General features: G+C 48.6%; 1 protein-coding gene across 2 annotated transcripts in view; it reads left to right on the top strand.

Moving 5' to 3' along the window:
* FAM53B (family with sequence similarity 53 member B) overlaps positions 1–16328 on the top strand; it is a 126309-nt gene that overhangs the window by 21745 nt on the left and 88236 nt on the right. For both annotated transcript variants that reach the window (XM_054659955.2, XM_063781196.1), the window contains exon 2: positions 15863–16114. In XM_054659955.2, the coding sequence (XP_054515930.1) occupies positions 16037–16114 (78 nt within the window). In that variant the 5' untranslated portion in view covers positions 15863–16036. The remainder of the gene's footprint in view (positions 1–15862; positions 16115–16328) is intronic.

Here is a 16328-nt window from a genome sequence, read left to right as displayed (position 1 = left end):
ATTCCATATGCATGTGCAAGAATATGCAGATATATACACACACAAATGTGTATATAAAAATACAGTATTTTTTATATTTTTGATTTTAGAAAGTATTACCTATTTCTTGTGAAAGTCAGTATCTCGTTTGGTTCAAAATTGAAAACATACAAAAAGCCATTTCTTGAAGAGTCTTCTCTCATCTCTGTTCCCGGCTACCCATTTCCCCTCCCTGAAGACAGCTTTTATGTTAAGTTTCCTTTGTATCCTTCCAGGACTTCTGTATTATTGGCACAATTATTTATTTAGTTTCACCCAAGTGGGAGCTTAATATACCCACTGTTCTGATCTTTGCTTTTCTACTTAGCACTATACCTGAAGATGGTTTCCTCTTTGGACGTGTTGGGCTCCCAAAGCCTTTTTTTTTTTTAAATTTTTAAAATTAAAATTTAAATTGACACATAATTGTACTTATTTATGGGGTACATAGTGATGTTGCGACACATATAATGTATGATGATCGGCTCAGGGTGATTAGCATTTTCAACATCTCAAACGTTTATCATTTCTTTGTGTCAGGAGTGTTCAATATCTTTCTTCTAACTATTTGAAACTACATAATATTGTTAACTCTGGTCATCCTACAGTGCTATAGAACACTAGAACGTACTCCTTCTATCTGGCTGTAATTTTGTATCCTTTAACAAATCTCTTCCTGTTCCCCGCCTTCCCCCTACCCTTCCCAGCCTCTAGTCTCCTCTGTTCTGCTTTTTACTTCTATGAGATCAAAATTTTTTAAGCTTCCACATATTCTCGTAGCCTCTTAGAAAGCTGCATTTCGTCCTTTGCATGGTGTTGCAGTGTGTATTTATCCTGTCCTTCCTGTTAGGCGGTTAGGCCACTTCCCATCTTGGCTGTGCCTAACAATACGATATGTACTATTTTGCTCATGAGTAGGACAGTCTGCAGGGCAGGCTGATTTGGCACTCACACACGTGTTCACAGGGAGAGTGAGTAAGGAGGATAGAACCGCACGAGGACACGGGCAGGTTATGTTTTACGCTCATGTCTCTAGAGGTTGACTTGTTCCCCCTTGTGAAAGGCAAGCGACTTTAAGTTGGATTCTGCTGAGTCTTGAGGAAGCTGTCTTACTCCTTTACTGTCTCCCATAAGTAAGCTCTGCAAAAGGAGACCTGGCCCAGTGTGGTCTCTGGAAGCAAGGTTCGCCCAGGGGTGTGGTTGGCGTCGCTTGGGGAGACCCCCTTACAGACTGTGACCTTCAGGCCATACCCTGCAGGACAAGGTCAGCCAGAACTGAAGCCTGCAGTGCGGCTCTGCCAGCCTTGTATGCTGGGGCCTTGTGGATGTGGATGCCACCTCCGGCACTTGCTAGACTTGGGCCTCGTGAACATCACAGTTCTAGTCAGTAGTTTGTTGATTTATTAATAATTGAAGCGAGTAAGAGTCTGTCCAGGCAGGGGACCTGCCAGGATGTGGGAGGGAGAGACTGCAGGGTGACTTTGCACCCATCCCATGAAGGTTGTGATGCAGATTTCTGAACTTTATTTTTTGAGATGGATTCTTACTCTGTCCTCCAGGCTGGACTGCAGCAGCATGATCCAGACTCACTGCAATCTCCGCTTCTCGGACTCAAGCGATCTTCCCACCCCAACCTCCCGAGTAGCTGGGTCCACAGGCATGCACCACCATGCCCAGCTAATTTTTTTTGTATTTTTGGTAGAGATGGGATTTTGCCATGTTTCCCAGGCTGGTTTTGAACTCCTGAGCTCAAGCCATCCGCCCGTCTTGGCCTCCCAAAGTGCTGGGATTACAGGTGTGAGCCACCGCACCCGGCCCAGATTTCTGAACTTTAGCGGTCCCAGTTATTTTATCATGCTATTTTTATCAAGATATTTTAATAATACCCTCTGCCTTTTAGTGCATTTTAATTTAGTTTTTATTTCACTCATCCATCAGTTGTTAATAGTTTTCACTTCCATGGGAGGGGACTGTGGCTTATGTATGTTCATGTCTTCAGCCCCTACCATCATCCCAGCAGTCACAAAGTAGTCACTCAGTAAGGGTTTGTTGAATGAATGAGTACAGTTGCCTGCCACGCAGGCTTTTGTCAGGACTGGTAGCAGGCTGTTAACTGTTCATCCAGCACACTGGAAACTGGGTTTTGGTGCTTCAATGTCAACCTCTGACCAGTACTTGTTAAATTTCATCCATTCTGATCCCATCCAGTTATTCAGTCGGATAGGGTTTCTTTTTTTGTTTTTACATTTTATGACTTAAAAAAAAATTATTTTCGAAGCTAGGACCTCACTTTATTGCCCAGGCTGGAGTGCAGTGGTGTGATCATGGCTGACTGCAGCCTTGGCTTGCCTAAGTGATTCTCTTGCTTCCGCCTCCTGAGTATCTGGGGCTGCAGGCACATGCCACCATGCCTGGCTAATTTATTTTTTGTCAAGACGAGGTCTCACTATATTGCCTAGGCTGGTATTATTATTATTTTTAAGTCTGAGAACATATCTATGCCACCTCCCTTGGGTCTGCTCCTGATCGAGGTGGCCAGTGTTGGTGGTTTGTTTTTTTGTTTTTTTTTTTCAGATGAAGTCTCTCTTTTGTCACCCAGGCTGGAGTGCAATGACGTGATCTCGGCTCACTGCAACCTCCACCTCCCAGGTTCAAGCAATTCTCCTGCCTCAGCCTCCCGAGTAGCTGGGATTACAGGCACCTGCCACCACACCCTGCTAATTTTTGTATTTTTAGTAGAGACAGGGTTTCACCATATTGGCCAGGCTGGTCTCGAACTCCTTACCTCAGGTGATCTGCCTGCCTTGGCCTCCCAAAGTGCTGGGATTACAGGCGTGAGCCACTGCGCCCGGCCGTGTTGGTTTTTTGATGTGTAACTTTTCCTTCTCCTGCACATTTTTGAACTCCATCCAGATGACACTGGGGAAGAACCCCTTTCCACAGCAAGGTGAAGGCCAGTCCACATTTGGTTTGGGAGGTGCATGGAGGAGTGCTCAGAGGCCTGGCTTTAGAGTTTTGCTGCTGACTTAGTGAATGAGCTTCCTGAGAGCAAGGGAAGTACAACCAAGCCTGGTTCAGATGGCTCCACTAGGGGGACAGTGACAGCTATAGCCGCAGCTGGTGTACTTGGCAGTCTTTCAAGCATTTTGGGGTGTGCTGCGGACAAACAATAGAATGAATCTTTGTTTCTGGGGCCTGGGCCATTTCTAACGAGGAAGATGATTACTCATTTTTGGAAGTTGGGTTAACTCTTCCAGAGTCTTTTGACTCTTGCTTAGATCTGTAACGAAAAGCCAAGAAGAGTTCACCTTGGCATCCCAAGGTGTTTGCTTTAAAGCCGGGTGACTCTGGTTGGCTGTGTCATTTCCTCTTTAACACTCCTCCACCCAGGTCTTTGCCCTAAGTCAGGAGGCCCGATTGTCATATCCAGAGTGCTTAGAAGGAAGTGGGGCAAGTGTTTGCAAATGAGGTGCCCCTTTCTTCTCCTGTTCCCCCACCCCCATGGCATGCCAAAAAATAAAGAAGGAGCTCAAGACCCGTTGAGCAGCTGTTCCTCCAAACTTCTTAGATTAATTCCGTGGCCAGTTCTAAGTAATTTAAAGCCAAATGCCTGGACTTAGCTTTGAATTAGGACTTCATGAAGCCTTTCTTCGTCTTCTTCCTTCTTCTTCCTTCTTTCTTCTTCTTTTTTTTTATTTTTTTTTGTGAGACAGCATCTTTCTCTGTCACTTAAGCAGTAGTGAAGTGGTGCTATCATAGCTCACTGCAGCCTTGACCTTCCTGGCTCCCTACTCAGCCTCCTGTGTAGCTGGGACCACAGGTGTATGCCACCATACCTGGCTATTTTTTAAATTTTTTATAGAGATGGGGATTTCTCCATGTTGCCCAGCTGGTCTTGAACTCTTGGGCTCAAGCATTTCACCTGCGTCAGCCTGCCCAAGTGCAGGGATTATAGGCGTGAGCCACTGCGCCTGGCGGTGAAGCCCTTCTTTGCAGAAATCTCTTTCTCTGCCTTAAGAGGCAAGAATCTGGTGCTATTTTGATCTGTGAATAGACAGATGGCTGTTGTTACACATGCAGCGGCTCCCCCGCCATTGTGCTGTGGCTGGTGGTGGGAGTAGTCTTACTAGAATTTATCCTGCCCTCCAGAACCCTCCCCTGCAGTAGGAGTCAGGTAGATAGCTTTGGCTGTTTGACCCTGAGAGGTGCCACAGAGCTCGGGTATACTTGTCATATGACAGACCCGCCTGGCAGCTTAGAGTCCCTCCAGTTTTGTTTTGGCAGATGATGGCATTCTCGAATGTGTGGTGGAGCTTGCAGCGCGATGTGGGGGTAGAAGGGAGAAGGCGGAAGGCTTACCATGTGATTGATGAGCCTGTCTGATTAATTTCTACAACAGACCCTGTAGGTTGGTAGATATGACTCAGTCAGATCAGGAAGGGGGAAGTCCTGAAGTGTGAGCTGAGGTTAGGATGTGACCTCTGATGAGTGGGTGGCACATGGGCAACCTGGTGCCTCTCGTGCCTATAGCAGTTCTTACAGAGCTTGTTGGGACCTTCTTGCATCACCTGTCATGTCCCAGTGTGATATAGTCTTAGATCGGTGTGTTGGGGCCACCAGCCTGCAGGCCTCCTAGATAAAGAGATCACTGCCCTCGCAGCTGTGTTCCAAGGCCCAGCTGCTGAGAGATTACCTTCCCTCTGTGCAGTGTCTCTGGGGGTTCTGTGAGAGCTGTAGACACCAACAGGAATGCTTCTCCCTGCCTGCTGAGTGACTGGAGCTGCACCGGTAGGAAAGCTGTGTCTGTAGCCTGGGCTGGGGGTGGATTGTCCTGCAGGAGAGGGAGAGTCTGAGAGCTCATAAACATTTTGTAAAGGAAAAGGAGATTCTTGTCCTGAGAGTTGTCCTAGAAGATGAAGATGTCAAAACTGGTCACTGGCTAACTTCCTGGCTCTCCAAGAAACTCCTCTAAATCAGGTTGTTGTTAGCATCACTGAAAGACACCAAGATGCCCCTGTATGCATAAGGATTGAGCTCGGAAAATGCAATCACGCATACATCCCCATCCTCACCCCATGGATATGTAAGAGAGGGGCAGGTTCTGCAACACCACCTCCCCGCTACCTCGGTCCCACCCATTGGAAGAGTCCCTGTGGCCTGCTCCGACTCTGCTTTATGGGAGGTCATAGCCAGGGCACTTTGATGGCAGCAAGTAAGGATTTGGCCTTTGCCCTTGTCCAGTTTCCTGGGACCTTGAACTGCAGGTCAGGTCTGAGTAGGACTGGAAAGGCCAGCATAGCAGTTGTTCCAGGACAGGCATCATCAGCTTACTGTCCTTTCTTATAGTTCATTCAGTACCTTCAAATCTATTGATTTTCATGCTCTCTCCAGAGTTGCCATTTGCCTATGACACGTGAGGAAACTGAGGCCCAGAGAGGCATAAAGACCTGGCTGAAGCCACACAGCTGATACGTGACTACAGTTAGAGTCTCACTAGTCAGAAACGGAGCTTATCTGGCCCAGCATCCTATTTGACTCATGAGGGAACTGAGGCTCCGAGGAGGGAATTAACTTGGCAAACTGGGCAGAGCCAGTAAGTGGCACTGTCAGGCCCAGAGCCCCCATCCCCTAAGTCCTGCTTGATCCACCTAGGCCACACAGCCTTTTGTTTGGGTCTTTCCATTTTTGTTTTTAAATCTTTTTTTTCCACCCCTCTTCTGTTGGTTTTTAGTCATGGTTTGAGTAAATTCAGTATACTTATAAATAGGTCCGACTGAAGAACAGGTCATGGTTGTCTTAGGCTAAGTGGCTTAACATGATAGTAGATTATCTTTGGGGCCCGCTGCGGTCCCCTCATTGTCCTCTGGTTCTCTTCCCATTCTTTCCCTTCCCCCGGTTTGGAGCAGAAGGTGGCATCTAGCTCTGTGGCCACTCGGTAAGTGTGAGTTCTCCTCTCTCTGTGCCTCTTGTCCCTCGTCTCCTTCCTTTTGAGTGTGTCAAGCAGCTTCCAGTCTATAGCAAGCTCTTCTTTCATAGTGTTTGTGGGTTAAAAGGACATGAGCGGTCGTGAGAATTACGGGAGTGCCTATAGGAAGCTCGTCCATCAGTTATTTTTCATTGATAAATGAACTCTTGACAAGTCATGCATGCAGTTGGCTTCAGTTTCAAGAAACAACATGGGCTGTCTCATTCCCATGTTCAGATTTGTTTTGGCTTTTTGGATCCCAGCACTTTTATGTCCCTGAATAATGTCATTCCTCCCCCTCCTCTTGAAATGTTATTTGCTTTAAAAAGCAGAAAATCCCTACAACGTTGAAAAGTCCAGGAGAACAGAGTTCCGATTTGGTTCAGCAGCTCAGTTTACTGTTTTGTCTTGTTTTGTTTTCCCCCTTCCATTAAGGAGACACATAGGGGAGCCTGGGCCACTTTGTTCAGCCAGGGGCCCAGGTCAAGTCTCTTTCAAGCTGTGTAGTGTGACTCCCAGTCCTTCCCCAAGTGTGGCCTTCGGCGGCCTTTGATTACCTGAAGGACTAGATCAGGGAATATGTTTTAGCCCCAGTTACTGAAGAAAGCACCTCCAAGGACACACCTTCCTGTGGAGGGAGGGATGAGGAAGGGGTGAGTATGCCCTCTCTGTCTAAGGACAGCAGGTGCTTCATGCCTGCAGCCAGCCACTCTCACTTGCCCTGCTGAATGTCCACCAGCCCAGTTGCAGGAGCAAGGTGCTTGGAGGACTCAAAAACATATTCTTGGCCCCTAGAAGCTAATGCTGTAGCTGTGAAGACGAGATGCTTTTATCCAATTTATGAGCATTTAATAAGGGCCTGTGCCCTGCTAGGAATTGTGCCTACCTAGGGATTTCAGTGTTTCTAGGGATATTTTTGTAGTGCGCCCACCTACAGGGCGTTACCTCCTTAACTTATAGCTGAGGCGGGCAGCACAAGGGTAACGTCTTACCTGTTACAAAGGCAGAAAGCTGAACAAAGTTGCAGAGCTCAGCCAGGGCCCTGCAGCTCCTCTGGGACTGAGCTGGGCTGAGCGTGGACTCAAGTTCAGTGCTCTTGCTGTGATACTGACTTAGCAGATAGACATCAGTCAGGTTGCTGCCGTGGGCAGGCTCTGTGCTGAGGCCACAGGATGACTGAGGGAGGGCCACACCTAGGCTGCACACGTGGAGGGGGGGCTCCCCACAAACAACCTGGAAATGAACTTTGAGAGAAGGACAGGGTGGCAGTGGGGGAGGCATAGGCAGGAGGCACAGGACCTGAGGAGATAGGGACAGATGGATACAGGTTCCAGCTGGGGTTGCAAGAAGCCATTGTGACTCCCTGCAGGCCCAGGAGCACCCTGAGCTTCCTGGAAGACACTTCACCCTCTGCAGGTTACCCACCATGTCTGCACATCCATGCAGTTAAGGAGGGAAAGTGATGGCTTCCTGTCCCGCTTCTACCCTCTCCAAGATACTCGTCATCTGCCCATTTTTCCTGCCTACAGTGGAACCCCTAATACCATGTTTCAACATCAGTTCCAGAGGGTTGATGTTTGGCTGGGACACCTCAGGATGGGCTGTATTAGAGAGTGTGTGTATTGCAAAATTAGTGTCTGCTTTGGCATTTGATCATTTAGCTGACAAATCAAGTACTTAAAGGATAATTAACAATGAAACTTACAGGTCTTGGAGTAGTGGGGTCCAGGGGTTAAGACAAAGACTTTGGAGTTCTGTAGATGTGGGTTGAGTCTTTGTGCCTTGTTCACAACTAGGTGACCTTCGACCTGGGCCTCACTTTCCCCCTCTGTAAAATGGGATAACAGTAGTACCCTCTGATAGGGATACTCTGAGGTTGCAGTAAGCACAGGGCCTGGCATTGTTGCTATGGCTAATATTTTCCTCATGCTGCTTTAAAAGGTAGGCTCTGTGTCACCTGTTACTTCTGCACTAGCAAAGTACTGATGAAAGAGGTTTTCTTTCTTTTTTTTTTTGAGGTAGTCTCGCTCTGTCACCCAGGCTGGAGTGCAGTGGCACAATCTTGGCTCATTGCAAGCTCTGCCTCCCGGGTTCCCGCCATTCTCCTGCCTCAGCCTCCCGAGTAGCTGGGACTACAGGCGTGTACCACCACACCCGGCTAATTCTTTGTATTTTTAGTAGAGAGGGGTTTCACCGTGTTAGCCAGGATGGTCTCGATCTCCTGACCTTGTGATCCGCCTGCCTCAGCCTCCCAAAGTGCTGGGATTACAGGCGTGAGCCACCGCGCCCTGCAAGAGGTTTTCTTTGCCTCTTTTTTTCTGTGTGTTGAGGGTGGTGCTGGCAGGATTGTTAGTTGTTTCTCAGCAGGACCTGAAGACATGGGAACCCTGGCTGTGGGAGTCTTGAAATGTTCACTGTAGTATAGAAGCTGCACATTCGTGGGTCCTGAACTCTGGTTGAAACACCAGACTCTCTTTCCAGTATCAACTTGGTCTGGGAAAGTAGAGGCCCTGGATAAAGTTCTTAGGCAGCTTTCAACTTTTATCCTTTAGACTCAGATGACTTAGTTAGTATATAAAATCAGCAAGCAGAAGCGTCCCCAAGCAGATTAAATCCCTTTGTCTTGGCGGATATGAAGCTTGACTGCAGCATTCGGCTCCCCTCGGAACCCTTCTTGCACTTTAGGGTTGTCACAGAATTTGGCAGGAGACAACGTGACCCACTAAGCAACACCCTTCCCCAAATGTTCATATACTTGCTTCTGGATTCTGCCTACAGATTGCTTTTGTCACACCAACAACTGAAGCTACTAAAGTTTCAAAGTGCACAAAGACCTTGTGGAATTGCTGTCTTCCCCTCCCATTTCCTTTGCTTAATGGGAGGGGGAAATGGAAGCTCTGAGAGCAATGACTTCCGGGAGCCACCAGGAAAATCACTGTCAGTGGCTGAGTTCTCATGTTTAGGTTTTGATCTGAGTCCTGTTTTTAAGGCGGTAAAATTAACTGTGAAACTAATGTGTGCAAGTAGTAAGTACAGGCTAAATAAAGACACTAAAAGAAGGAAAAGCTTGTCTTGTTGATTTCCAGTTTCTTTTAAGGGATAGCCCTTCAAAATGCATTACAGAGCATTTGGTAAACTTCTAATCTTCTTAAGATTTATATAGGATTGTAGAGTTTGCAACACTTTCTTGTATGTATTAATTCATTAGCATGCAATCCTCTTTTGAAGTGGATGAGCCAGGTGGGGCTCCCACTTGCTGGAAGCTGAGAGTCCCAGGCCACAGTGATACCAGATAGCTGTGTTCAGCGGTTGCAAACAAATGAAGACACATTGAAGACTGTAGAACAAAAGCAAGAAAATTTCATGTTAGCAAGGACTTGTGTGAGAGCAAAGCTGTCCCCCCTGTTTCTGTGGTGTCAGAGACAGAGTGGCCTGGGGAGGAAGGCCTGGATTTGAATCCTGGTCTTGCCCCTGCTAGCTGTAGGATATTGGGCAAATGACTTGATTTCTTTTCTTGGAGCCTCAGTCTTCCCATCTGGAAAATGTGCATACTACCAACCGTAATGCCTGTTCATAGGAACGTGAGAGGATTAGCTGAGAAGGACCCAGCCTCTGGTGGATGCCCAGGGAGATGGGAATGGAGGTGAGGGGGGAGGGCTGTGGCTGGAAGTGTGGCTGTGTGGGGCACATGGGGGTGGAGATGGGCTCTGGGCATGGGGCGTCTTGCTGACCATGGCAGCAGCCACCTGTGTGTGTGCCCTCCCACCCATAGGCCTCGCTTTGGGCACAATGCTGGCAAGTTTGGGGCTGTTCTTGGGCAGATGCACTCTTGGAGTGAGGACTTGGGAGGTGGGCAGGGGCCCCCTGCCACCGTGTCTGCACCCAGGGAGCATAAACATGGATCAATGGAAAGTCTGACCTTGCCTTTTTCTCTTTTCAGTGGAAATCCTGGTGAAGATGAGTCATTGAGTAGGGGCTCCTGGGGTTGAGTCAGAGAGCACTGTGTCTCCATGATCAGGTTGGGGTGCCAGCCAAGGGGAGACCCTCACCTAGCCCTCCTTTGGCAGATACTGGGTAGCCCTAGCTGTGTATGGAAGCAGGCTGGAGGCCCACTATCATGAGCACTGCCCAGGGAGTCACGGGAGAGAGGTGGGAGGGGAATGTGGGGACTGGGAAGTGACAATACAAGACTTAAATACAGGGCAAGGAAAACTGCAGCCGAGATGCAAGGATGGTGCCCGATGAGAGTGCGGCCCATGATTGCTACTTGTGCAAAGGGGAATGGACACCAATGCCTGGCCTTCTCTGTGCCGAGCTTTTTTATATGTGTTTTCTTATTTAAATCTTACAGCAGCCCCAGGGCAAAGGTATTATCCTCATTGTGTTTAATTAATTAATAATAATTATTTTTTGAGACAGGGTATTGCTCTGTGGCCCAGGCTGGAGTACATTGGTGTAATCTCGGCTCACTGCAGCCTCTGTCTCCCAGGTTCAAGTGTTTCCTGCGCCTCAGCCTCCTGAGTAGCTGGGATCACAGGCATGCACCACCACGCCAAGCTAATTTTTGTATTTTTTAGTAGAGTTGGGGTTTCACCATGTTGGCCAGGCTGGTCTTGAACTCCTGACTTCAAGTGATCCACTGACGTCAGTCTCCCATAGTGCTGGGATTACAGGCATGACCCACTGCACCCAGCTTAATTATTTCTTTTGATATAAGGTCTCCCTCTATCACCAGGCTGGAGTGCAGTAGCATGATCATAGCTCATTTGCAACTTCAAACTCCTGGGCTCAAGCAATCTTGCCTCAGACTTCTGAGTACCTGCAACTACAGGCATACACTCCCACGCCTGGCTATTTTTTTTTTTTTAGTTTTTATTTTTTGTAGAGATGGAGTCTTGCTGTGTTGCCTAGGCTGGTCTTGAACTCCTGGTCTCAAGCAGTCCTTTGCCTCAACCTCTTAAATGCTGGGATCACTGGTGCGAGCCACTGTGACCAGCCTCACCCCCATTTTAAAGATGAGGAAACTGAAGTCGAGTGATTTCATGGCGAAGGCCAGGGCTGCTAAATTCCACAGCACACACACATTCCTCCCCCCTTCCCTCGCACACGGTCTCCCTGGTATAATCAGTGGGCTTTAAAAAAAGTTTTAAAAATTTATATATAGCATAATACACTCTTTTGGTGGTTAGTGCTATGAATTTTGATAAGTGCATAGATAGGGATTTATTAAAAATTTTTTTTTTGAGATCATTTACACTCATGCAGTTACAGGAAATAATACAGAGAAATCTTGCATATCCCTTACTCACTGTCCCCTAATGGTAAATCCTACCAAACTAATGCAGCATCACAAGCAGAAAATTGTCACGGATACAGTCAAGACACAAAACATGTCTGTCTCCAAGGATCCCTCCTGCTGTCTTTTCATAGCCACGCCCATTTCCCTCCTGCTCCCACGCCCCATCCCCAACCCCTGACAGCCATTCATCTCTTCACTAATGCTATAATTTTGTCATTTTAAGAAAGGGATATAAATGGACTCCTAGAATAGTGAGCCTTTGGGGACTGGCTCTTTCACTCTGCATGAGTCTCTGGAGGCTCATCCAGGTTGTGGCGTGTGTCTCTGGTTGGTTCCTTCTTATTGCCGAGTAGTATTCCACAGTGTGGCTGTGCCCTGCCACATTTTGTCTAATTGTTCACCCAGCCAAGCGTCTGTGGAGTATTTCCTGGTTTTGGCTGTTATGAATAAAGGGCTGTTACAAACATTTGTGTGTGAACGTAAATCTTAATCTCTCTGGAATAAATGCTAAGGAGAACTCTTGCTGGTAGTTGTTTGAATGGGCATTTGAAGGGGTTTTTTAGGGGATGGAGAGGCGAGGCACTGGTGGGAAGTGCAGTCCTGAATGCTGGCCCACCAGGGTTCAAATCCCAGCTTTGAACCGGGACCCTGGGTGAGTTGCTGTATATGGCTGTAAAATGGGGATAATTCAATCTGGCTTGTGGCTAATGTGTGTAAAGCGCCTGGTACCTAGTAGGTAGATAGAAGTGATTCTTGATATAGGTTAAGAGAAAACCCACTAGACCATGGCAGGGTCTGTGCCCCAGAGGTGGCCTCTGGGAGGGCTTTGCGAGGCTTCCACCTCGCGCCCTGTGGGATCACCCAGTTACTGTCTTTTTCTTGGCCATGCCCCCGGCTTCTCTTTGAGAAGACCCTGACCCTGTTTGCAGACTGGGCTCGAAGTCTCCAGCCTGGTCCTGGCATTCCCCAGTGAAGTTGGCCGGGCCAGGGCCCACGGGTCATAGGAATCCCAGGAAATTCCAGATCGTGCTGGGCTCTGCTGGTCTGGATTCGCCTCACAAATTCTGAGAACGTGCCCAGATCATTTCACATGTTGCTGTAATTTAGCTCGATTCTGGAAATGTGTATTGAGCTGTTAGGGTATGTGAGGGATTGTGGTAGGTGTTGCAAAGGGTTCAGAAAAAATTGCTCTCCCAACAGATCAAAGCAGCCAGCTCCAGCTTCGAACCTCCTTTGGGAGCCCCCACAGCTGCAGTGATAAGGTCTCCATTGAGTATGGCATTCAGAGCCCTGGGTCTGGTTTGAATCTCTCTCTAGCTCCCATCCTGCTGCTGTGCCCTCTGCGTGCCCTGTGTGCCAGCCACCAGCACGCTCACCGTTCCCATACTCCAAGTCCGACCCGGCGGCCACGCCTTGCTTACACCCTTCCCTCTGCCTGGGTGCCCTGCCCTTCCTGATGAAATCTTGCCTGTTTTTTAAGAACTAAAAGTACCATGGGCAGGCGTGGGATGGAATATTCAAACCTCACATAGGGTTGGACGTGGTTCCTCTCCGGAACTGTCATTCCCTTCTCCAGGCAACCACTGTGTGGGACCATGCTGGACTCCTTCTATTTTTTTTTTTTTTCTTTTTTTGAGGCAGAGACTCACTCTGTCACTCAGGCTAGTGGACTCGCTCTTCTTGCCTTTGTCACTTTATAGGATTTCTTGGAGATTGTTTCATATCTGTACAGTTTGAACTGGCTCATTAAAATATTTTTGAAGGCCACATGGTATTCCCTTATGTAACAACACCATAATGTATTTAACCTGTTTGCCCTGCTTGTAGGCAGCTAGGTTGTCCCAACTCTTGGGCTCTTACAGTGCAAAGGAGTCACTTTAAGGCCTACCTCCGATGAATGTCCCCCTTTCTGCCTGCCTCTGAAATGTGTTGGCTGGGTCACTGCACTCTCTGTGAGACCCCCCAGGGCAGGGATTGTGCTACACCTGCCTTCTCCTTTCCATGCCTGCCACGTGTGCTGACCACCCAGTTACCCAGGCGCTTTTGGTGCTTCTCCTGCCTCTCTGAGCCCTGGCCCCTTGTCGGGACTCTGCTGGGGATGGAGCTAGAGAGAGCTGGGGTGCCCCGTCTTTGCCTCGTTCTGGCTTCCTGCTTCATGCAGAGCTGTGTCTGGATGGGCTAATGTGTTCCCATGGCGACAGACTTCCACAGTTTCATTCTACTGGCCTCCTCCTACTTCACCAGAGGGATGGGCCATCATATAGCCAGGCCCTTGTTAATGGAATTTAGCTTGTTTCCCTTTAAACACATTTGAGAGGATGGCCGCTTGGGCGTCCATTGCCGAGAGGAGGATCTGGACTCCCAGCCTCCCCCATGAAACTGCTAGCAGTAGCTGCTGCTGATTGAGCACTCTCCCGGATGAGCGCGACACCGGGCAAAGGACTTGGGCTCTGTTTTCATCAGATACAGTAACCTTGTGAGGCAAGCACTGTTTTCCCTGTTGTACACAGAGGGAAACTGAGGCTCTGAGAGTAACTTGGCAAAGGCCAAACAATGTATTTCAGGAGCTGGGATTCCAACTCAGTTGTGCTTGACTCAGGACCTGAGCCTCTGTAGCTACTGAGCCCACCTGGCTTCCTAGACAGAGGCTGGAAATGGGGGAGGAGGGAACAGGCAGCTCACCTCTCAGGCCTTGTGCCGACGGCTGGCTGCCGTAGAACTGAATTGGGGCTCACACACAGAAACATGACGGCTGCCATTAGGCTTCCACCACTGAGGAGGCACAAAAGGCCCCTTTGAAAGGCGAGTCCAGGAGCACCTCTCTGGCCTGCTCCTGAGCTAAGCCTGCAGTGGGGGCTGACAGGCATTTCTGGCTCAGCTGCCGGGCCAGAACTTGCAGGAGTGGTCTGAAATTCTTTCCTTGAACAGATCACACTTGGTCAGAACGTGTCACTTCTAGATCGATGTGGTATTGAACCTGTGCATCAGGTCTCTCAATGCGACCTGGGAATCTTCAGGCTCCCCGGGGCTCCCTTCCTGAACATGTATTGATTTCCCTCCTCCCCTTCCCTGCTTTTGCACTTTGGATGAACCTTGTTTTCGAAGAACAGTAGAAGGTAATTTTCCTGTGCTTGCCAGCTGGCCTGTAATTGAGCAATTTCAGTAACACCCACTGTAAAGTCTAATTGAAGTAAACAGGAAAATATGATTTACAATCTGGACAGCAAGTAAATACCAGGGTGCAATTAATTTTTACACAGAGCAGCAGATTCTAAAACATTTTCCTGTGTTGAGCAGTTTGTTTCTGATTACAGATTGGAAGCTGCTTTTCTATTTAATACTATTATCATGATTATTTTTTACTTTTTGATGGTGATCTTCAGGTTCCTTGTATCTGTGTGACTTTCTTTGAAGGTTTAGCCACATGGGGAAATAGAATCAGAGACATGAGTTTATAAGGAGGGATTTTTCAAACCTGAACTGAAGGCCGCACTCTTTCTTCATTTGTTTGGTGGGAAATGATGGTGGGTTATCGGAGAGGGGCTGCGGATAGGCTGTGCAGAATGGCGATGCTGAGTGGGTCCCATCACTGCTGGAAGCTCACTTAGTTTAGTTCATTCTGGGGAAGATGACAAAACTGTGAAGGCCTCCAGTGTTGCAAAGATGTTGATGTTGAAATGTGGCACTTCAAGGACCAGAAATGTATGCCTTTTTTTGGGGGCGGGGTGGGGACGGAGTTTCACTCTTGTTGCCCAACCTGGAGTGCAGTGGTGCAATCTTGGCTCACTGCAACCTCTGCCTCCCAGGTTCAAGCGATTCTCCTGCCTCAGCTTTACATGTAGCTGCAATTATAGGTACACACCACCAAGCCCAGCTAATTTTTTGTATTTTTAGTAGAGATGGGGTTTCACCATGTTGACCGGGCTGGTCTCGAACTCCTGACCTCAGGTGATCCACCTGCCTAAGCTTCCTGAAGTGCTGGGATTACAGGCATGAGCCACCGTGCCTGGCCAAATGTATGCCTTTTTAAATGGACCCTACTGATTGTTCCATTAGCTTCTGTTCATAACTGGTTGGAGAAGGGAGCCAGCATGCTGACTGCTGGTCCCCTGCTGCCAGTTGGCTGCCTGAGGGCCGACCCCTTTGGTGTTGGATGCGGGGCTGAGGCATGTTCTGACCCTTGGCCTACTTTAATGTATCCTGGTGTGTGCTGAAGCTGCCTGTAGAGCCAGCTCAGTGGTAAGATGTCACATGACTTGAGTATGCTGCAGGGACAGCAGATTGTTAGCCACCCAGACCCTGAGATAGATCTTAAAGGTATCACGCGGCTGGACCCCAATTTGTTGTTCTATCCACCAGGCCATTTTACAAGTGAGGCAGCCCAAGGCTGGCATGGCAGGGGTGGGCGGGGGGGCTCTGAGAAGGTAACTCTGGGCCTTGGTGACTCTCCCAGAGTGCATCTCCTTTAGCAGAGAGGTGGTTCCCGTCCCCTGGGATTTCCAGTACTGTGGGAGGGGTGACTCTCAGGGCCCTCGTCTTTCTTAGTCCTGAATCTTTTTGCTTTTCTTTTGTCTTTCCAGGGAGTTGACCACACTTGGCCATTTCCCAGAAGGGCCCCACCCCAAGGGTGAGTGGCCAATGGGGAGCTGTTTCTGCTGACATCAATTCCCCAGGAGGTACTCACCCCAAGTCTGCCCAAGTGAAGATGGCTGATACCCACCCTGGGATGGAGCCCAGCGCCTGAGGCCCTTATCATGGTGATGGTCCTAAGTGAAAGCCTCAGCACCCGGGGAGCTGACTCCATTGCATGTGGGACCTTCAGCCGTGAACTGGTGAGGACCTGGCAGACTTCCTGCTTTCCATGACCATTTCTGATGAGGCCTGATGTACAGACAGGGCTGTGGACTGAGCACCTAGGCTTAGCAAATCGAGTCCAGAGTCCCCAAGAGCAAAGCTCTGTGAGGCGTCCCAGGCTGGGGCGACAGGGCACAGGAGCAGAGCTTGACTAAGAACTTGCTGGAAGGAAGGAACTCAGCTCAGATTTGA

The sequence above is a fragment of the Pan troglodytes genome, chromosome 8 (genome assembly GCF_028858775.2).
Source record: "Pan troglodytes isolate AG18354 chromosome 8, NHGRI_mPanTro3-v2.0_pri, whole genome shotgun sequence".
In the NCBI taxonomy this organism is placed as follows: domain Eukaryota; kingdom Metazoa; phylum Chordata; class Mammalia; order Primates; family Hominidae; genus Pan; species Pan troglodytes.
The sequence above is the reverse complement of the archived record's forward strand: the minus strand, read 5'-3'. Positions and strand labels throughout refer to the sequence as shown.